General features: G+C 37.6%; 1 protein-coding gene across 1 annotated transcript in view; it reads right to left on the bottom strand.

Annotated features, from left to right (window-relative positions):
* Slc5a12 (solute carrier family 5 member 12) overlaps positions 1–24,074 on the bottom strand; it is a 52,403-nt gene extending 28,329 nt beyond the window's left edge. Inside the window, exons 1-9 of the mRNA XM_005064803.4 lie at positions 23,432–24,074; positions 16,761–16,826; positions 14,119–14,170; positions 13,569–13,636; positions 8,883–9,037; positions 8,625–8,765; positions 5,592–5,721; positions 4,577–4,665; positions 2,599–2,711 (exon numbers count right to left, since the gene is read on the bottom strand). Coding sequence (XP_005064860.1) covers positions 2,599–2,711; positions 4,577–4,665; positions 5,592–5,721; positions 8,625–8,765; positions 8,883–9,037; positions 13,569–13,636; positions 14,119–14,170; positions 16,761–16,826; positions 23,432–23,770 — 1,153 coding nt within the window. The 5' untranslated portion in view covers positions 23,771–24,074. The remainder of the gene's footprint in view (positions 1–2,598; positions 2,712–4,576; positions 4,666–5,591; positions 5,722–8,624; positions 8,766–8,882; positions 9,038–13,568; positions 13,637–14,118; positions 14,171–16,760; positions 16,827–23,431) is intronic.
* Positions 24,075–24,287: the final 213 nt, after the last annotated feature.

Here is a 24,287-nt window from a genome sequence, read left to right as displayed (position 1 = left end):
CACCCAGTCTCCACTCTGATCCCCAAGGAAGGTGAGGCACTCCATGGTGGATCTCCAGTAACTGTCATTTCATCCAGGGCAGGGCCTAGGCCCTCCCCCAAGAGTCCCCGCTGAGAGAGCCTCCCATATTGAGGCTTGGGCACTCAAAGTCTATTTGTATACCAGGGATAAATACTACCCAAGACCCCGTAGATTACCTAGGCCTCCTCACTGACACCCACATTCAGGGGATCTGGGTCAGTCCCATAATTTCCACACAGCCATCAATCTGGAGTCCAAGAGCTCCTCCTTATTCAGGTCAACTGCTTCTGTGGGTTAAACCAGCCCAGTCTTAAATCCTTTGCCCATCAGTTCTCTATTTCTGACACTGGATTCCAGGAGTTCAGTTCAGTGTTTGTCTGTGGGTATCTGTCTCTGCTTTCATCAGTCACTGGATGAAGGTTCTGTGTCCTAGACTCTCTGGCCTTGGGATAATATACTGACACTCCCCTGATTCATGTCTAAAATCCATAAATTAGTGAGTACATACCATATTTCTCTTTTAGTGACTAGGTTACCTCATTCAGTATGGTTTATTGCAGTTTTTAATAATTAAAAATCATTGATAGCCGGGCGGTGGTGACGCACGCCTTTAATCCCAGCACTCGGGAGGCAGAGGCAGGCGGATCTCTGTGAGTTCGAGGCCAGGCTGGACCGACAGCCTCCAAAACAATACAGAGAAACCCTGTCTCGAAAAACCAAAAAAAAATCATTGATAATTTTATTTATGCATATAATATATTACAATCATATTAATCCACCACTGTCTCCCTCTGATTACTCCTGGCTCCTCCCCAAAACTTCCTCCAAATTTCAAGTCCTCTTTATTACGTTTTAGTAACCCGCTGAGTCCAATTAGTGATGCCCATATACTCGTGTATGCGGGAACATCCATTGGTGCAGGATCAACCTATGCTCATAGGACAACATCTCTAAAGAAAATCGTATCTTCCTCACCTAACAACCATCAACTGCTAATTATCTATCTATATAGCACCATTTGCACCCCAAGCTCAAGAAATATCTGTATAAAGGGGCAGAAATATTATAAGAATCAGAGGTTGGAGAGAACAAGAGCAAAGCTGTGTCATCTGGATATGACAGAACCACTGGACCCAGGAACTCAGAATCTGTAGATGACTGCATAAGAACTTCATAACATTCCAGCATGGGTGAATAATGAACAAATAAGCCCACATCTCTAGCTAAGTAGATAATATACAATGTTTAATTGGACAATGAATACTATGTTTTTATTACTACAGCACACCAATGACAGTTTATGCTGGAGAGGATGTGGAGAAAGGGGAACACTCCTCCATTGCTGGTGGGAGTGCATACTTGTACAGCCACTTTGGAAATAAGTATGACAGTTTCTCAGGAAAATGGGAATCAGTCTACCTCAAGATCCAGCAACTCCACTTGTAGGCATATAATCAAAGCATGCACATTCATACCACAAGGATGTTTGCTCAACAATTTTCATAGCATTATTCCTACTAGCCAGAACCTGGAAGCAACCTAGATGTCCCTCAACCAAAGAATGACACTTTTACACAATGGAGTACTACTCAGTGGAAAAAAAGCAATGAAATCTTGAAATTTGCAGGCAAATTGATGGAACTAGAAGGAACCATCCTGAGTGAGATAACCCAGACACAGAAAGACAAGCATGAGCCTATACCCAGTATTTGATGGAAGCAGAAGCAGAGATCCAAAGCTAAACATTGAGCTGCACTCCTGGAATACAGTTGCAGAGAGGGAGGAGTGATGAGAAAAGGGATCAAGACCAGGCTGGGGAAACCAACAGAAAGAGCTGAGCAAGTGGGAGCACACAGGCCCCAGACTGAGAGCTGGCAAACCAGCATAGGACCAAATCAGGCCCCCGAACATGTGTGTCAGTCTATAGGACTTCTGGCAGTGGAACCAGTATTTATCCCTAGTGCAATGAGTTTAGAAGCCCATTCCCCCATGGAGGTATATTCTCTCAGTCTAGATACATGAGGAATGGCCTAGGCCCTGTCCCAAATGATGTGACAAACTTTGATGATCCCCCATGAGAGGCCTTACTCTCCCTGGGAAGTAGATGGGGCATGGGATGGGGGTTGGTGGGGGGCATGGGAGTACAGGAAGGAAAGGGAACTGAGACTGGTGTATAAAATAAGATTGTTTTAATAATTTAAATAAAAAATAAAACTTGGAACACTCATTCACTTAGAGTACATTGATCAGATGAAAATTATGAAAGTGGCCAGTCATAATGAACAGCATATCTCCTCATGTAAAATGTCTGGTAAGATCAACTCAGTATTATCAAGAGACATTGATGTGAAGACATTAGAACATGAGATATCTGAAAAAGTAAGACCACAGCAAGGTGAACTAGCTAGTCATTCCTTTCTGGTACCCTTCCGGTAAGATCTTTGAAAGTGTGAGAATCTACATGTCTGTGTTTCAGCATGCATTTATGTCTACTCCTGAACAAAACATGCAGGATTTTGATGTTTGGCCAACTTAAATTCCACAATATGGAGTAGGAGTCCTACCAGCAATACCTACATAAGCCTTTACTGATCCAGGTACTCTTCTTGTCGGAGAGATGTGGAAAACAGCTCTTGACAAAATCCTCAAAGGTCACTGTTGCTAAGGCGTTGATGCTGGCAGCCACTGTGCTACAGACAGAAAAACAAATAAACAAGAAAACAATCTGAACTAAAAATTACCTTTAAGAAAGGCAGGAGAAGGTTCATGAGATGTAGGTGAAAGGCCTGGACAATAAAAGGAAAACCACAAGCACACACATTGAGGTGCAGAGGTGATCACTGCTTTCTACTGCCTGAAGCTTAGAGAGGCTGGAATGTAAATAGTAAAAGAGAAAGAAGAGAAAAGGCCAGGAAGGTACAAAGACCATAACCAGATTACAGCACTGCCTGCTCTCCGACTTCATAGAGCATCAGAAAGTTGGTATTTTGTTTGCAAAATACAATGAGAGCTTATTTAAATTCCTTGCATAGAGCAATAATCATTTAGTTAGTTCACTAAATAATTGAATTACATTCAAAAGGTGAAAAATTATCACTCAAGAATGGTTCCTTCTAACGAATATAATGGTGATTTCTACTTCAGTTATTTGTCTGTGTTCACAAAGCAGTTACATAAGAAAGCAGAAAAGGAATGCAACTAGTAGAAAAGAAGAAAAACTCAAAGAAAATATTGCAGCTTTAATATTTTCAGAAAATCCTAGAAAATCAACTAGAAATAATTGAGATGAAAAAAACAATGTACAGAAAATTGTATAAAAGAAAACTGATAATTATCCTCAGTCCTAACACACAACATTATATGTTATAGTCATGTAAAGCATAGACATCATTAAAACTATAGAGCATGAGGAGAATGCAAAGGGGAGTTTATAAAATACTTAAAATACATAGAAGAATTATGACTAATGCAATATTTCAAGTCATTGGTGAAAGATGGCTTATTTTACTAAAAAATAAGAAAAATGTCTGATAATTTTGAAGGGAAACTTGTCACATGTTCTACTTAATTTTATATCACAAAAAGGATTCAATAATTTTAACGGTTAATAACATCATAAATATGTTATGTGTTACTCATAATAATGGAATAGATTCCCTTAGTGAATATATTATTAACCAATAAGATATTGTCAAATATGATTTATAATTTCAATATTTCAAAGATTGCTTGACAATTAGGCAGCATAATGCAGGGTCATGTTGCTGGAAGCAACTCTTTATATGGCAGTGTAATGGCAGAATAAGAGTCAAGTTGAAGCTGCAATAGAGACTCAAGAAAGACAGACAAGACAACAACACACATTGATCATTGGAATAAGTTATGAGCAGTTGAAAAAGCTAACTTGAGGTATTGACTAAGTGAGTTGCAACAGCAATGACACAAATTCAGAACTGCTCAAACCCTAGGGAGCCCATCTTCCACTATGATGCTCCCCAGGAACAAAGTGTGGAACATTAGGGTCTAATGCCTGCAGTTCTGGATCCTAATCTCATTTTTGGCCAGTCACCCGGTTTTAGTGTATTACCAGAATTTGAGAGTATTGAATTTTTTCAGGTACTCACTCCTGAGTTTGCCTCGTTTGTAAGGGGAAGACTTTAGTCTGTCGATCAATACTGGAGCAATGCAAACTCTTGGGTCTTTTGTGGTGGAATGAATATAGACAAAGTTGAAACAATAACCAGGAAGTTTTAAATTAGAGGTTAAAAATACGTCTGCTTCAGGCCTCCACAGTTTACTTACCATAGGTTAGCTGTCTCTCTCATCCTTATTAAATCACAGTTTTCTTATCTGCAAACTGATGAGAGTGTGAGCCAAGATTCTTCTTTGTTGTGTGGTACCAATGATCAAACAGAAATACAGCACTGCAGTAGGCCAATGACACTCAGCAATGATCAGAAGATGGTTGATTGTGACTGTCATCATTCCAGCCAGATAATCCTCACCACCACCACCACCACCACCACCATCATCTTCAGATTGTCAGCATACTAACCTCAGAGTTCCACTAAAGGCACAAGCCACAAAAAGTCCTGGCAGCCCTGGCACAGTGGAAAAAATCTCCATGACAAAATATGGCATCAACTGAAATCAGAGAGAGAGAGAGAGAGACAGAGAGAGAGAGAGAGAGGAGGCAGGGAAGAGCAAGAAGGGGGTAAATTAATAGTCATCTCAGCAATATCTAAAATGTTGAAATATAGATTCCAGTAAAAGGAGATGAGAAACTTACTTGCAAGTATCTTCAATGTGTGAATTTTACTTATATGTTTTCCCTAAATTTATAATTAAGTTCTAAAAACCTATCTTGAACATATGTCTTTCGGGGTACTAGGTATGCAGAGCTTTGGAAAAGGACACTGTGCATGGCAAAGTGGGGCAGCTGAATGCATATGGAGAGAAAAGAGGAGTGGACGCTTCTCATGAGCACACTGCCTCTGAGTTCCAAAGCCACATTTAAGGTTCTATGCTTTCATGATATATTTATGCCATGCTGGGAATATGTAATAATAGGTATTATGAGAATAAGAATGATTTGTTCAATTTTATTTATGTTACTTTAATTTTGTGTTTTTTGAAACATGATCTCATATAGACCATGGTATCCTCTCCAATTCACTATGTAACCAATGCTAGCCTTAAATTCCTGATTCTTCTGATTGCACAGTTAAATGTTATAATTTCAAGTGCATAACACAGTGTACATTTTGTTCAATTAAAGAAACATTAATAAACCTCAGACTACATAGAAAAGCAGTATAAAGTATCATCAACAATCAACGCCATGGGTTTGAGCTGACTTCCTAGCTAGCCTTAGCCTGTGTTTAGACTTTGTCTTCATGAACAAAGGGAATTGTCCTTTTTCTGCAGACCCACATTTACAAATTAGAATACAGTGTGTGACATCACCCAGGAGCTCAGGTAAGAATCCAGAGGCTTGTGCTGGGCAAGTGAGTGAAGATCACTTAGAATAAATTAACCCCATTCTGCTGAGAGACCAAGAAAGTACCTACCTGGTCTGGTGCGGAAATAGCACCAGAAGTCCAAGGATCACAGTCTTTGAAGTTCGAGTACATGATCAAACCACAGAAGACAGCACATACCGCAATCAGCCAGAGACCCAACAAGTTGCAGTACAAGGCACTAGAAGAAGGGACAAAGGTAAGCTGTCTGCTACACTGTAGCTGGGTAAGTTCATGACTAAAGACTGAAGGAAGACACATTCTCTAATTTTTAGGAAGCATTACACTTTATAATACCACATTAAAGGAGTCATTACACTTTTTAGGATAATTAAAAATTTGAATAAACTAAGATTTTAGATAGATTTTCCTTTGTAAAAAGAAGGGATTTTTGTCAAAATTGCTGTATGTGTGGCATATGACCTATTTTCTTGTATAATATTTTACATACTGATTATTCTTATCATATAACTTTAAGTGGTTTTCCCCCTACTCAATTAATGAAACTGTCAAAAAAGCTAACTTACATTTTAATAACTTCTTCCAGGAAGATAATAATAAAATAACATAAAAATAGAGAAGCATTGGTTGTAGTTGCTTAGGAAATGAGAGCAGATGAAAGTTAAAGTCAAGTATTTTAAAAATAATAGGAATAATGAAAAAACTTAAGGTTATATTAAACATTATTCGACAAAGTTAATACTAGTCTACAGTGAATAAGCCCAATTACTTTTAAAGTCCTTTGCTTTCATACAGGCATTTGAATTTCAAGATTTTCTTTATATTCCTAATCTCAGGAAGACTTGAAAGCAGGTACCCTTCATTGTTCTGATAAAATAAAATTTCATTGTGGTAAAATTCAGACTGGCCCTTTTTTAAATCCAGTCACAGTTTGAAGATGATTCAACATTCACATGTAAGAACACACAATTTTTTCATGATAAGGTGAATGCATTGAGATATATTGAAAAGAATATGCATGCTTGTGTGTATACACGCTCACATGCATCCACTTTTCCAGTACGCGGGTACCTGTATGTTTCTGTACATATACAGGAGAATTGCCCTCCTTAGGCATTATATTGTTTAATAAATGACAAACATTTAGCAAGAACAATGTTTTAATCTTGGTTTATGAAAAATCAGTGACAAATATATAATTCCTAACTTACATCTACTAATTTTTTAGTAGGCAGAAATTCAGCATATCACAAGAGAAAGTAATAACTGGGCACATAGTAAATACCAATTGTACTAACAATTCAGTAGTCTGAGGAGAATGGATTATTGTACCTAGAAGTTTAAGGCTGTTCTGCAATAAATGGAGATCCCATTTCAAAACAAAATAAGTATATTAAAAGGAAAGAAGAATGGTATTTATTTCACCAAAAGATTCTTGTCCTTATAGATATTTAACTATAGTTTATATAAAAGCATATTTCACTTGAATTTTAAATGGATTTTAACATCAAAGTAACATGAATTTTCAGTAACATGCATTTGATAAAGTGATGGTCATCCCTTGATAACATGTGGAAGACTTATTAAATGTCACTTACTGTAATGGGTTTTTCATATTTCACCAGTGGTTTGATAGAATGATAGATAATGTGTCTGCTCTCTTCATTTTGCATTATAAAATATACATACAGTGACATGATAATTCCCACTCTAGAATTCAACTTACAAGATGGTTGGATTATTTCAAGACAATTCTATGTCTCATTCAGTGAAAACAAGAAATTGTACATTGAAGTATTTTTAAATCATGAAATAGTCATAGTGACTAGACTTGCACCAGAAATAATGAGAAGCATCCCTGGGGTTATAATTCTGTTTTGTGTGAAACTGGGCAGGAGGGGGTTGCTAGTTGTATAAAATAATAAATAAATGCCACAGTTTTCTCTGTAGAGAGTGGGATGTTTTGGAATTTTTAGTGGGACCCAGACATTCTAGCTATGCCTATTCTCATATCCTGCAGTAAGTTCTCCCTGTAAGAAGTGGCACAGCCACAGACACATGACCTTACATTAAAAAAACCCTACCACTGAAGACAGCACACAATAAATAAAATATGACAGGAAATGCCATGCTGCTGAAGGAGTAACATGGTGGATTACAGGTAAGCCACAGCCTCATGACAATGCATGGATAAACAGATATGGGTTAATGATCTAGAGAAAACTAGCCAATAAGAAGCCCAAGTCATTGGCCATCAATTTTATAATTAATATGATGTCATTGTGATTATTTGGGGCTGAAGGGCAGTGGGACATAGCAGAACAAAAGAAAAACCTACAGCAGCAGGGACATTAATCATGGAGACTACAAACAAGAAACAAATGATTTGCACTTATCCCTACTCAATGTACCTAATCTAGTCTATTTCTTAGTCAATGAAGACAGACATTAATTTAACAAAAAGCCAAGCAGGGTATGCTAAGATGGAAATAATCATGTTTGACTGAAATAGTGCTGAAAGGGGTGGAAGGATATATAAGAGTACTTGCTGTAGATTCTAACACTCATCTAAAAAGCTAGGCATAGCTGTACTTATAATCCAAAACTGAGTAAGGCAAAGAGATAAGAGGATCACTGGACTACCAGACTAGCTCCAGCTAGAGGGAAAGATCATGTCTCAAACCAGTAGGGCCTAGAGGGGCCTGATGGCACATACCTTTAATCCAACCTCAACACTCAGGAGGCAGAAGCAGACAGATCTCTGTGAGTTCAAGACCAACTTGGTCTACATAGTAAGCTTTAGGACAGTTAGGGCAATTAGAGAAACCTTGACTCAAATAAATACAGTAATTCATTAAACTAAGATGGAGAGTGATGAAAAAAGGCATCCACCATCCTCCTGTAAATTCCACATGTATGCACTTACCTCCCTCCCAAACACATACTTCTGCATACACCACATTCACATGCATACATATATATACCCTTAACCACACACAAAAATGCACACAAAGACTTTGAACAGGTTAAATAAAACTCTCCTTTTATCTCTCTTTTTCACATGTGTGCATACACACGTAATGGCTCACCAAGGGAAGAGATTGTTCTTAATAAACAACTTACAGTTTAGCATGCTTTTCTGTTTTGCAAGAGATGCATCTCTGGATAGTTGATTGGTTAACTCCATAGATACCAAGCCAAGTAAAAGTTCCTCCTATTGTAATTGTCCAAAAAGTATGTCGTCTGAGGGGATCTACATCAAAGCTGTGACACAGGAAGGATGGAAAAAAAAAAGATGTTTCTTTGGTGCCCAACTGTTATCATTTTATGAGGTCATGTAATTAAATTTTATAAAAAGTGGAAAAGTAGCATTGGACATACTCAATTACGTGTAGCCGGGATCCATTTCTTGCATGTTCTAACACATTGTGGAACCCACCGGCATGACTTGATCCTTGAATGAGAACTGTTAAGAAGCCCACAATCATGACAACCATCTGAAATGCATCTGTCCACACCACTGCTTTTAAACCTCCCTGAAATGGGGAGAATTGTATGAGTTATTAAAAATGAGGTTTGTAACCCCTCCAACTCCAGATAGTCTCCCTGTTACTGAATCATGCAAAACTCATCCTGAGTATTACTGAACATCTTTTAAGTGACAAGTTCTGAGTTAACACATGGTAACAAAAACGGTAAGTGAAGGAATCAGGTCCCCTCTGTAACTCATGAGCTTATAAGTTTAGAAGAGTTGTAAATTAAGTAATAATTCAAATCTTTACTTAAAAGTGTGAGAAGACCAATGAAAGACTGGTTATTTTTTTAGAACTACAGTGATGCCATGTCCTTGTCTGAAGAAGTCACAATTAAGGTAAATTCTGAGGAATGAACAAAAGTATATGAGGTTCAGCAGACAATTTGAGAATCTGTCTGGAGAGTATGAAGGAAAAAGAAGTATAAGTCTCTGAGAAAATGAAATAATAGTGGGATGTACAGATGGAAGGTGTGGATAGACCAAAAGGCAAGTTAATGAATTTTCTGAATGTCAGAGCACACAGATTTAGAAAAGACCACTTAAATGATTCCCTAGAACAAAGAATTGTATGATGACAAAAGTAGCCATGGATCAACTACTGTGAATGGCAAGGCTGCAGTAGAACAGAAAGTTTCAAGTTTATTCTCATTTTCCATGCCTAAGATGATCAATAATTTGTATCAGGGCAGAGATGGAAAGAACTCCATGGCTTTGAGAGATTTTTGAGAGACAAAATTTTCATACTGCAGGAATCATTAAATACAGGTTAGGAGACAGTGAAAGAATTGAGCGATCACACAGGTGCTGCTGCACAACTTTTGACTTTTTATGTAACTTGTGATAACATGTTTTAGAAAATGAGAGAGACAAACAGAGATATAGAGAGACACACAGAGACAGAACAATTAAGAAAAATAAATATCAGTTTCTACATCTATGTGGAGGAAGGTGTTTTAAGAGCAACATAATGATTAGACAGCCAGGCAAATACACCATAGTTTCAGAAAGATTAATCTAATATTTAAATTTAGTACAGTTATTGGGCAAGAGGTTAAAGAAGTGATTATACCAAACCTGCCTCTCTTTTAGTTGAAGGAGCAGGGAGAAAACCATGTCCATATTCCTCCCAAGGATCTTAAATTAATTGAGGACAGGGTTGGGTTCTTCTATTCCTGATTCTGCAAAGTTTCACAAATAATTCTAATGTAGAATTCCTACTGAAAGCATATGAGTGGAGGGGAAGTAGGAAAATGAGAGCTTGCTGTAGCATTCCATGACTTGAGTCCCCTAGGACCATACTGAACATGACAAAGGCAATTAGGGAAAGATAAAATGAAGTGGCTTACAAAAAGTGTTTTGCAAGTGAATAAATGCCAGTAAAATGAAAGGAGATGATATTTTTAACATGAAAAATAGAATTATCATCCTGTTACTCCTACAGAGTGTCAGTAACTTCTATGAAAAGTTGACACACTTATTTTTAGCTTGAGAGGAAAGAAGGTGATAGAGTAACCATCATTTATTTGGTAATTAAAATGAAAACATCATTTTAAGATAAACATTTAAGTTTGCACTAAAAGCATTATATTTGAATATGATTTTTCAAATCATGGTTTGAAAAATGACAAATCTCCCTGTGCCCACTCACACACACATCGCCTATACAGCACTAGCATGATTTTCTTTAAAGTCATTGTACCCACCAGGCATATTGGCACAAGTCTTTAATCCAAGCATTTGGGAGGCAGAGGTGGGTAGACCTATGTGAGTTTAAGGCCACCTGGTCTACAGAATGAATTCTAGGACAGCCAGAGCAAATAGCTAAGCCCCGTCTCAAAAACTCAAAAAACAAAAACAAAGATGTTAAACTGTAGGAGGAAGCCTGTATGCCGCCATTAACCATGTGACTTACTAGAGGTGCATACAGATGAGGTTATAAAAGAGCGGTTACCACACCGCTAACCACATCCACTTTAGGCATGACTAAAGATGTATACGGACAGATGTAAAGACGTATATGTACGTAGACAGTGAACTACTTCACTAGCCACGCCCACTTTTGGGCATGGCTAGGGGGCGTTACGGGGGAAGGCATAAAAGACTGCACAAAGGAAATCTTGGTCTCTTTTCCCGGATTTCGGCTTCCGTTTCAGCGGCGGAAAACTATTGGGCTCATCTGGGCTACTTTCTTGGTATCTTGTGAGTAATTTCTACAATAAATACTTAGTTTTACTTTCAGTAAGTGTGCCGTTTATTGTTACAGCATCATTAAACCTTTCTGATTCAAACCTCAGTTTTTCAATACTATGAAGACAAAATATCAAATGATTTCATTTTCAGAGTACTTATCATTAGTTGTATAATACCCTCACATACATGAACATCAGTTGGTCATTTAAGAGTACATACTGTGAAATGCCCTTCTAAATTCAAATATGGTCACCATGAAGTCCTAACTGATTGTAATAATTATGAAGTCTTATCTGACCATTTGCTATTTGGTGTGTTAAAACTCTCTCTCTCTCTCTCTCTCTCTCTCTCTCTCTCTCTCTCTCTCTCTCTCTCTCTCTCTCTCTCTCTCTCTCTCTCTACCCCACCCCACTAGATTTAATTAGTCTCTGTTAATATGAGATCTGTTGTTCACCACACTAAATTGCAAATAACCTGGATAGCAGGAACCACTTTTAAAACTCTCATCCACTGATTATTTCCCAAGTGTCATGCATCCACAAGATCCAAGAGTAAACGGTAGTACACTAGGAAAGACACTGTTTGCAGTGGACTTTCTTGGACCGAGAACTAACTCTCAAATCAAGACACATAAACTTATTATCAATTATGAATGCTCAGCCTTGGTTTAGGCTTGTCCCACTAGCTCTTATAACTTAATTTAACCTGTTTCTCTTCATCTACATTTGCCTCAGGACCTTTTCTCTTTCTTTCATTCTGTATGTCCTACTCCTTGTTTGGCTGGCTGGCAGCTGCCAAACTGGCTGGCCCTGGATGTCCACCACTCTTTCTCAATCATTCTCTCTCCTCTCGAGCCTAGATGCCTCCTGCTATTTATTCTCTCTGCCTATCAGCCCTAAATATCCCTCTACTGCCTAGTTATCGGCTGTTCTGGTTTGTATTAGACCAATCAGGTGCCTTAGGCAGGCAAAGCAACACATGTTTACATCATTAAACAAGTTCAGCATAAACAAATTAACACACCTAAACATGACTAAAGTAATATTTTTCAATATAAAATGCAGCACAACTTTACATAGTTAAAGTAATATTCCACAACTGCTGAATAAATAAGTTGCTTTTTTGGTGAAGCATTGTCACTTCTTGCCTGACTAGAAAGAGAAGAGATTCAGCATGGTGAGGTGAAATTAGATGAAAGACTCAGATACACCTAATAAAATAATTTCAATAACACATTAACAAACCTATTGCCCCACAAATGGTCAAAAGTAAGAATTTTATCAGTCAATCAACATAAATACATGATTGTTGCAGGAATACAGGTTGTGTAAGAAAGACTGGAGGTACAGACATGGTTAAAACATGAAATTTTGTTCTATGATTTGTATGCTATTAAAGTTTCTATATTGCTATTTGTAATGTAAAAATTTACCAATAACACAATAATTGTTATATATAGTTTTGGATTTAAGGATAATAACACCTTCCAAATTATGAAACAATAACATGTGAATTAGGAAGATAACTATCATATTTAAAGGTTTCAAAACTCTAGAATTTGGGGCATTATTTAATTGTTTAAAAATTGAATTTTATGAATGCATGGGAAAAGTTCAAGAGGATCTATTTAATAAAAGTTAAAATTAAAAGTGGAGTTTAAATAAAGAATCTCAATGCATCTAAGCAAGAGAGCAGGAAAATAAGTATTGACAAAATAGAGCAAATAGACAAATTTTATATTACATATAAATCATATTAAAACAACAATTATCAAGTGCCAAAACTCCTGAATCCTTTGGATGAAATCCTTGGTGAAGAAGTGTTTCACATTTCAGAGCATTACAGAATTTGAAATGTTTGTGCAAATTTTATCGTGGAGTTGCTAGTAACCTCAAAGTACAAAATCTGAAATGCTCAAAAGTCTAAAGCAAAAAAGTACCTTTCCCACTCTATATGCACCAGAACAAATTTTATTATTTTGTGATGTTAATTGGGTTATTTTATAGTCCTAAATTGGATTCTTTATGCAGACAGACTTATACTTTTTTTACATTGCATAAATCAAAATGAGTTATGAAATTTGAGGTACTTCAGATCCCTGCAATGATCCAAGCATAGTGAAATAGTTGCACACTCAGTTAGCTACCATAGGGACCACAAAAAAATAAAGCTTTATTCTTTTGAGTAAGCTCAGAGCCCAAATAATCTTCCTCAAGAAATTATATCAGATAAGGCAATATGCTTTCATTTAGTTTTGGAATAGCTAGTACCTCCATAATTAGATGCCCTCTTATCCCATATTAGGAAGTAGTTCATAATATTTTTCACAGCCCTGTACATACCAAACTACAGTAGAATGTGCAAACGATTCCTGTTGCAAACACAGAGCCCCAGAGATCAAACCCAGTCACTACAAAAGAAGAAAAAACATTTAAGCAAACTTCTCAGGGAAAAGTACACTAAAAACTGACCTCCTCTGATTCTATAGCTTTAATTTTCGGTCCACTTTGTTGTTGCATCTTAACTATGCCTACTGAGCAGTCTGAAGCCACCTATACTGATTTTGAAGTTTTTATTTCTGTCACTTATTTGTAAAGCAGTATGTAAACATTTCATGGAGGAAGTACATGAATATCAAGCGTGCTGCTAATTTTTAATATTAAGTGTACATTTGCTATACTTCTAGGCAATACAGGCAATGGTTTTGAAGCTAAGTTTTTGAGGAACTAGTACTTCCCAAGATCACTACGCAGCTTTGCACATGTAGTAACTACTATCAACATTGCAAACCCACTCACTACTAGGGTATCTCTCTCATGAAGTATCAAATATATATGTTTTTTCAAACTTGAGAATTCAGAAATCTTGAGGTGAAACATTCCAATAACTCACCTTGATTAAGAGCCAGAGCAGGGGCGTAAACCACGACTCCCGTGTAGAGAATCTGGTGTAGATACAGAACAGAAAGTGGCATGAAAAGCCTGACTAGGAAGTTCTTTATGGACCTTAGTCTGAATAACTTACTTCCTTCAGCTTGTTCTCCAAACATTGCATTCTCACACGCTCCTGTTTTAAAGTGGCTTGCTTACTCCCTAATTATTTGTAGGGGGAAATTCACCTACAAGATGAAGAAAGACGGTTGGATTTTAAATGTTCCTGCTCATTTTAATGTGTTATATTTGTATGTGGCATTTTCTAAAAGATAAACAGCAACTCTGGAAGCTTTATGGACTACTGGGATGGCTTCCTCAAGCAAGTAGACTGGATTTGGGTCTGCAAAATCTATACAAATGCTGGCTAGGCATGGCAGTGTCCCTGTAATTAAAGCCTCAGAAGGTAGAGGGATCCTTGAAGCAGATTGGTTAGGCAGGATGGCTGTATATGTGAGTCTGGGATTGATTAGGAGACCCTGTCTTAAAGAATAATATGAGTGGATGGGGTTGGGGGTAGAGAGAAGGTGTGGGTAGTGGGAGGACTGGAGGGAGAGGGAACTGGCATTTGTATGTAAAATAAGATTGTATCAAATAACAAAATAATAATATGAGAAAGCAATCCAGGAAGATACCTGATATCAATTTTGGACCTGTATACACGCAAATGTACATAATATACACACATGCACAGGACACATACAAACACATGAAAAGAATATAAAATACTTTTTAATTTAAAACTTGAAAGTAATTTAGAAAACAGACTCAAATCTGCCTCTTCTCATTCCCTTCACACATGCACACCATGTGTTCTCTGCTGACCTCATGAGAAGCTTTGATAAAGCATGAAGCTCATTTCAGTAATTTCCTACAAAAGCAAAACCAAGAACTGCAAAAACAAATAAACAAAAACTCTAACTTTAAAATAGGCATGGGAATGAATGTCTCTGAGGAAAAACTATGCAAGGAAGACACATCAAAGATAGCCTCTATGATCAGAGCTTGCTCTAATTTACATATTTGCAATTGCTTCGCTGGTGGAAATTAGTTAACTTTCATTTTATTTTAAACTGAATTTTATTATCTAGAAGTATATGAATATGAATCCCATGTGAATGCCCTGTTTTAATATACAAATATGGGCTGTTCAAGAAGTATTGCTTTTTACCAACTGGTTATACAGTGTCAAACAGTCAGTTCTGAAAGCATACATACAAGAAGTCTATATGAACTGAAATGGTTATGTTTAGGAATATATGTATATATACATGTGAATATATGCAAGTGATAATAATAATCAGTGAAAAAAGAAGCAATTAATTAGAAGTAGAGCAGGATAGGGCATATGGGAGGTTTTGGCGGGAATAAATGGAAGGGAGAAATGTATTTAAATTATAATCTTAAAAAATGTAAATTATAATCTAAAAAAATGTTAGACTGATTGGGATAGATTGTGTACTCTTATGCAGTCACTTTTTAATTAAATATTGTTAACATCTGGAAAAGAAAGTATTATTTGCTGCCACTTTAGATAAATTCTTCAAGGTTTTAAGAAGGCAGGAAGTTATCTTGTAACAGAGAGTACTTGGAGAGTAGCAGGAGTCAACTTTTGTGTGTACAGATGACCTTGGACAGCTTAAAGAATGCCAAAGCCCACGTGGGTAAGAACTCATAAGAAGGAAGTAAGCATGTTATGGAAATTACTGCAGTAAAGGAAAGATGCTTAGAGAAAAGCAGACTGTTCTGGCGTGACTCAGTTTATCGGTTTAAAAAATCACATCAGTCATAGTAGTGCATAACTGATTTCAGGACTTGAGATACAGAGGCAGAAGAATTTCCAGCAACAAAACAACCTACCAGATCACCAGATCATTCCATAATTAATTTTTTTGGTTTTTTGAGACAGGGTTTCTCTGGGGCTTTGGAGCCTGTCCTAGAACTAGCTCTTGTAGACCAGGCTTGTCTCAAACTAACAGATGTCTGCTTGCCTCTACTCTCTAAGTGCTGTGATTGAAGGCATGTGCTACCACTGCCCAGCTCATAATTAAATCTTTAAAAGGTTGGAAGATGAAGTAAATTTGAAGAAAAACATTTTCTCTGTGGCTTCTGATGCAATTTGTTTTTTTATTTTATATTTATATTATTTATACAATTTGTGCTTGAATGTATATGTGTATATATATGTATATATGTGTGTATGTGTGTATGTGTGTGTGTACACACATGTATTTTTGTGTGTATGTGTTTCTTTCTTGAGACAAGTTCTCACTCATAGCCTTGGCTAACATCACTATGTAAACCAGAGTGTTCATGAACTCAGGGATATCCACCTGCATCTGTCTCACACTGCTGAGATTAAAAGCCTGGGCTACCTTGCCGATCTTACAATTTGTTTCTAGTAGCTAGTCCAGAAATAAGGAGTCTATGCTGAGTGAATTTGTCCCAAGATAATTATACATCTTTAAAATGCTATCTTTAGAAGATAGTAACTTCTTAGCATCAAAGCTGTCCTTAAATTGAGAGCATTTCCCCCCAAAATAAACAGAACTGAAGCTATTTCTTGTCACCCTGAGTTCCCAATCCTGCCACAGTCCTTCTCACCGTCTGCACAATGTAGATGACTGTTGCTGCGTATCGAACTGGTTTGTTGAATCGTAACTGCAGGTACTAGAACACAGAGAAAGACATGCAGTCAGTGAACTGTACACAAGAGTTGTGTCTTAGTACTCTATTTCTGTGAGACACCATGACCATGCAACTCTTATAAAAGGAAACATTTAAATGGGACTGGCTTACAATTTCAGAGCTTTAGTCCATTATCATCATGGAGAGGAACACGGTGCTCTGCAGGCAGACTTGGTGCTGCAGAGGTAACTGAGTCCTACATCCTTGTTTTCAGGAAGAAGGAAGAGAGAGACACACTGAACTTAGCTTGAGATTTTGAAACCTCAAAGCCCACCCCTAGTGACACACTTCCTCCAAAAAATTCATACCTGTTAATCCTTCCCAAGTAATGACAGTCTCTGATGACCATGCATTCAGATATAGAAGCCTGTGGGGGCCATTCTTACTCAACCAACCACAAGATGCTAGTATTTTTCACTTTCTTGGTATTTCACTGAATATAGGATTTGGGTTTATGATACTATTTAGAGGCAGCGGGAGAAAAAAAAGCATGGATTGCTAAAAGTCAAACATATTAAAATCTAGTTCTTCTTATAGTAGTTATGGAAGGTAAGTGGGATGCTTGCATCAAAATTTAGGTCATATCTTTTTTTTTACCCAGGGGTCTCTCTGCTTCACCCACCAATAGAAATTTATTTTTTATACTCCTTCTGCCCAAAATTTAGCTTAAATCTTTGTTTTTTCTTCTCTGGAATAGCTCTGTAGCCCTCTCATTGGTTACTATAAAACCAAGTCTTTGCGTATTCTATTAACTCATGCTCACCACTTTGTGTCCCTTGAGAAAGGTCTGGTTACCACTCTCAAAACCTCCAGTGATTCACTATTGACACCAAAACAATGTGTGCCTCTACAGCTTGGTTTGTACTGCTGTCTGGCCACACCTGTCTACCTGAATTTATACCTGTGCCTTCTCACAGTTTACTCTCCAGATTAGTCATTATTCATTTCTAGACTGGTAATTATTATTTTTATATTTTTAATATTTTAATTGAAATATAATTATATCACTTTCCCCTTCCCTTTTCTCCCTCTGGCCCCTTCCAGTTACGCTCCTTCGAATCCCTCCTATGACCGCATCAAGTTGATAGCCTCCTTATCTTTGACTATTATTGCTACATACCTAGGTGTAGGTGTATGCATATGTGTCTGTATCTGTATGAACAAATATCTATAAATAACCTACTGAGTCCTTTTTATTGCTTATACATGTATGTTTTCAAAGCTGATCATTATGTATCTGACATTCCATAAGAGAACAGTCCTACCCAGTTGCAGCACCTATGAACAAAAAGAATTCCCATCACGGCAAGATATTTGTAAAGGTAAAATAAGTGTCATTTACATGATAGTGGCACCAACAGCTCTTTAATTTTTTCTGCTTTTCTAATGTTAGTTGAAAATGAGATAGAAGCCAGACGGTGGTGGTGCACACGTTTAATCTCAGCACATGGGAGGCAGAGGCAGGAGGATCTCTGTGAATTCGAGGCCAGCCTGGTCTACAGAGTGAGTTCCAGGACAGAATCCAAAACAATACAGAGAAACACTGCCTCGGAAAAAAATGAGAGAAAAATTCTCCTCAAATTTATCTTCAGGCTTGTTCCCAACACTTTTACTTATCTCTCAGGAAGATTAATTCTGCTGGCATGCCTATCCAGATGCATATTCTCTCTTCTGAGCTCTGTTGCTCAGAAACACTGAATGTATTTTGGAGGGTGTTGAGGCAGGTTTCTCTGTAGCTTTAGAGTCTGTCCTGGAACTCACTCTGTAGACCAAGATGACCTCGAACACACAGACATCTGCTTGTACTGCCTCCCAAGTTCTGGGATCGAAGGCATGCACCACCACCACCTAGCACACTGAGTATTTTTAAGGCCATCATGTTGTCTGGCTATGTATGGGTATGGGTGATTTAAAACACTAGAAATTCATAACATTGCATTTCTGAAGATCAAGCTTTCCAAAATTAATTTCCACACACCAGATCATTGTTGAAGTGGCACATTCCCACAGAAATGCCTAATAGTAAATACACTTTGAGCTTCTCTGAATTCTTGGTGTCTTCTAGTAGTCCTCTGCTTCTGACTCCATCAACTTACAGGCTTGTATCTCCTTCTAGTTGAAGACTATTTTCTCATGCATGATATTTCTACATCTGATTATAATGGCTATTCCTTTAAATGTATTTTTCACTCACCTATTGGTTGTCTTTCCTGGATATATAAGCTTTTAACAGCAATAGAAAGCAGACACTGAGTATAACAGAAAAATAGCATATTTCATGCTAGGTTTTAAAAGTCCCAGAGGTAACATTTAGTATCATCATGTTGTTTGTTTTCTTAGAACCATAGCCCCGGCCCGGGCCACAGTACTTCTTAACTCACGATGCAGTAAATCTACTTTCCATTGTTGCTCAAACCCAAATAGTAATAATACGAATTTAATCCCCTTAAGCTCTCATAACACACATCGATTTTATGAAAGGAGGCTGATACCTACTCCACACTTTCAAGCACAGACACTTGCTGTATCCCTTATGATACTACTTTAAAATTATGTTTCTTCTGTAGTTTGATTGATAGACTCCTAGTTAGCCCAACTGTTTCAGAGGTCAAAACCCTAAAATCACTCTTGACATTCAACTAGAATATGTCCCTAAAACATAAACTATATCAAACATGTTATTCCTCATTCAAGCACTATTATTACCTATCTACAAATTTTAAAAGCTAATTCCTCCATAGATTGAACTAAAATCCTCATAATGTTAGGTTAGACTTTATTAGGTACTAAATATTTATTTTTATGGCAAGTAGTTTACAATATCACTTAATTTGCTTAAGTAATATTCTATAATATTTAAACGTACAACTTACCAAAATATTATCAAAATAATACCACAGACTCTAATATGCAGAAAAACTACAAATTAATTTAGCAAATTTGATTTAACATTAATGCTCAGAGATCACAGTACAAGGCATTATAAGCCTATGTGTTTTGTTATGAAAACTTAGAAGTAGGAAGTTTAAGGGTCATTCAATAAAAAGCTGGAAATAATTATGGAATATAAAACACATTTTAAGCAATTTAAGAGTAAATAGTAAGCTGGGCTTATTAGCACAGAAATAGAAAGAAAGAAAGAAAATGTAAACTGAAATGAAGACGACACGAGGAGTCTAATTATAAACCATCAAGATGGAGGTAATGAAAATGCATGCTATTGAAATTGAGCTAATCATAATTGTTAACAAATGAACAAAAATAATTCCTAAGCTTTTCATGAGATGGAATATTAATAAAGTTCACAGATGCATAGTTTCATCTTGAAATTCCACTGTGAATCAAAGCACCTAACTCGAGATTATATATATATATATATATATATATATATATATATATATATATATTGCTATATTGTACTATATTGGTTAGTTTCTGCCTGCTTGAAACAAACTAAAATCAAGGAAGAAGGAACTTTGAGTAATTAACTCTGTCAAGTCTGTGGGGCTTTTTCTTGATTAACGATTGATGAGAGAGGAACTAGACCGCTAGAGAAAGTGCCACCCTTGGGAAGGTAGTCCTGGATTGAATAAGAAAGCAGGTTCAGAAAGCCTTGTAACTAGTATGTCTCCATGGTCTCTGCTTCTGTTCCTGCCTCAGGTTCCTGCCTTGAATTATTGCTTGAGCTTCCTTCTATGTTGAATTGTGACCTATGAGATGAAATAAACATTTTCTTTCCCAAGTTGCTTTTGAGCAGTGTTTTATCACAGTAACTTAAAGAAAACTATAATACCCATTGTTTGTATACTGGCATTATGCTGATCCCACCCCCCGAGAATGGGCAGAATATGCAGATACTTAGCTCAAGGGGCCCTGTATTGCATGGCTGTGCCATGCATTACATGGCTGTATAAGGACTCTGTAAGCATGTGCAAGTTTTCCCTTTTAAAAGAGCACCTTCCACCTGTTCCTCCCTCGCTGCCTTATCCCCTTCTTTCTTTCCCCTTCTCCCTTCTCCACCTTGTATCTCTGTTCCCCTTCCCCTTCTATCTCTGCTCCCAGTAGGCCAACACCTACCCCTCCCTTTGTTCTCTTTCCCCAATAAACTTCAAGTGGGTTCTGTTGAGTTACATGGTTCATGTTCCATCGCCTGCAGCTGAAAAACAACAACAACACCCATCCCAAAAATAATGGGTTCAGAAGTCAAGAGTGACTATACCTTACCACTCTGAGGATAATGGCTATTCCTCCATTCTTTTTCCAGATTCCCATGTAGCTATAGTCAACTTCAAAATCAATGGCTTGAGGTATATGGTGGCCTAACCTACACACATATCTGGAGGTGGGCAGTCAGCCAGTTTTCCTCTAGTCTTTTTGTGTTCACTTTTTGTTCCAGAGCTAGACCAGCTATGTCATCTTGCTTGCTTGTATAGTAGTATCATGGTTGTATTCCCAGAAGCAAAACACAGAAGCTGTAATTTTCATTAGGCCTAGGATCCAAACTCCTAATTGTTTGAAACGTTTTAATCATCCCTGAATGTACTCTGACCAGCTTGAGCGTAGTGGGCATTGCTCTGGCAGGCCTTTCCTTCTCTCAATTCCCTCTGCATTGTTAAAAACGTAGGTTTCATTCCTTAAGCTAGCCCCCAAGGTCCCTTGCCTTATTTAGCTACTTCCTCCTTCTGAGTCTGTCTACTGAGGTCCAGCTACCAAAGTATTGCGGTTTGCTAATCAGAGGTTCCCTTTGGCTCACCCAATTAACATGCCCAATCAAAATTAAACACCTCATCCCAGCATGGTACCTTCATGAACCACCATTTTCCTATGTATCTCCCCAAAACCAATCCTGTGTCCTCTAGGACAAATACTCCTCCCCCATTTCCCTGACTCCCTTTCCCTTCTCCCTTTTCTTCTATATTCTGTATTTGTCTCTTTTGTTGTTGTTGTTTTTATTTATTTAAAAAATTTTCATTTTACATTCCAACCCCAGTTCCCTCTCCCTTCTCTCACCTCCCTTCCTCCTCCTCCCTCTGACCCCCCCCATCCACTGCTTAGAGGTGATAAAAGCCAAACTTGGGAAGTTAACAAAGTCTGGGATACCACGTTGAGGCAGAATCAAGCCCCTCCACCCTGAATCAGGCTGTTTCCCACCTAGGGAATGGGCTCCAAAAAGCCAGTTCATTCACATGGGATAAGTCCTGTTCCCACTACCAGGCCCCCTCCCAACAGATAAAACCACATAACTGTCATCCACACTCAGAGGGCTTATTTCAGTTCCACGCAGGTTCCCCAGGTGACAATCCAGAGTCTATGAGCTACTGCTATCTCTGGTCAGCTGTCTCTGTGGTTTTCCCCATCATGGTCTTGACCCTTCTTGCTCATTTAATCTCTCCTCCATCTCTTTAACTGAACTCCAGGAGCTCAGCCCAGTGCTTATTTATCTCTTATTCCCCACCTTCTGTCTCTCTGAGGCAAATAAATCTCCTGTTTACCTCCAGGCCATACTGCCAATTCTTGTAAAGCATGGGCCAATCCCAAAATAACGTAACAGGTACATAACCTTCATGTCCTCTTGTCGCAGTGCTAAGTGTTTTAAAGCATTCTAGGATAAAGACAGTACTTTTTAAAGATGTTTGTATCAAAATTTACCATGTGAATTTGCAGAGTCTTAAATATCTTCAGTTATGCCTTTGGAGTTTGTTTAATTGCCTTTGCAGAATCATATTCACTTTACCAAAATTAGTTACAAGTTACAAGAATGTGAAAAGGCTGATTGTTCCATGTGAGCAAATTGTTCAGTCTTTTTAAAGGAAGCACAGAACCTTTGGTAAACTGACTCTGTCTTTCCAGGGCCACATTCACTCCAATTTGGCTCCAGAACAACTTACCGCTTATTCAGTTTTGAGCTTGTTGGTTTTATTGAGCACTGTTTCAAAGTCAAAATTCCGTGGTCTATTTCCCACTCATTATAATTATTTACATACTTTTATTATTTCAGAATTACTTCCTACTAAAGTATTTCTCACTTTTACAAAATATTCCCACTTGATTCTTAAAACTGAAGTTTATTAATAATTACCAATAGAGATCTACTCTTTGATAGACAGGCCTTTAAAAAGACCATATACAAATTAGCTTCTGAGTAAATTTTCATCTAATATTAAAACATACCTAATTTACCTATCTAGATCTCAGTTTTCTTAGCTGAAAAATTGTTTGCCTTTCAGAATGATCATGCTAAGGATAATAGATAATATATTCTCATTATCTTTCACCAACTAAATATAAATTATAAATATAAATAACATTTCTCACTTTTCCAAAATATATTTTAGACATTGGTCCTCATTAAATCATGGAAATAGTCAATGATTGTGCCATTACTAGTGACAAAACATAGCACTCCCACAAATGATACATATAGACTTCTTACCAATGTGGAACTGCCTTGAAAATAGTATCCCACTGCTGATGTCAGGGTGATATGTATAATGGAACAACAAGAAACCAAGGAAAAGACAAACCCTTCAATTGGAAAACAAGTGGCATCTACCAAGGCATTGGAGAGGAAGGAAGTGGTCTCTTACCTCATAGGTGCTTGTGATGCCAGATCTATAGAACACGGGAAGAAAGAGTTCAGATGTGAAGAAGACCACAAACGCATACGCAATGATGAACAGGAAGAAGGCTGCCCCAAAGCGGTAGACTTCAGCAGGAGTCCCGAGGACAGTGACAGCTGACATGAAGCTGGCAGTCAGAGACAAAGCTACGGGGCCGAAGCTCATTTGCCTCCCTCCTACCAAGAATTCTCGAGATGTTGCCTTTTTTCTCTCCTTTATGGCAAAGAACACTCCAATTCCAGAGGAAATGACGAAGAGGCCTGCAAACACAACATAATCCCAAACTTCAAAGCTCTTCACTGCCATTCTCGGGAGCAGAACAGAGAGTTTCAAGAAGGGCACGGGAGATGTTTCCAATGGCAGATGCTCCTTCAAGAGGGAAGAATGTGATTCTCTGAAGACTTTAAAGCTCACCAAAACATGTGTAAATTTAAATGCCAAATTATCTCAATGTTCTCAAAAGTTGACTGTGAAAAACAATTGGTGGTGGCACTTGTACCACGGGGAAAAAATGAGAACTACAAATGTGACTCTGATCACAAGCTGTCTGCTCCCCTCCTGAAGCACACGCCAGAGGACTTCAGATTAGTTCTGATGTTAACAGCTGCGGGTAGAGGGAGTAGATTTGCCAGCTAGCATGCTTTTTTATCTCCTAGATATTTTTTACATAAAAGTTAAATATTATTAGGAAACATGTAAGTGATAAAATGTGACTACTTCAGCATTTTTCATCCCTGAAGCAGAATCTGAAAATGCAACTGTCAGTGGCAACTGCCTCCTGACTAATCGAGTGTGGAGCATTCATACCCATAACTGCCTGCAC

This window comes from Mesocricetus auratus, unplaced genomic scaffold (genome assembly GCF_017639785.1).
Source record: "Mesocricetus auratus isolate SY011 unplaced genomic scaffold, BCM_Maur_2.0 Super-Scaffold_100004, whole genome shotgun sequence".
NCBI classification, from domain to species: Eukaryota; Metazoa; Chordata; class Mammalia; order Rodentia; family Cricetidae; genus Mesocricetus; species Mesocricetus auratus.
Note: the sequence above shows the minus strand (reverse complement) of the source record. Positions and strands in the feature narration are given on the sequence as shown.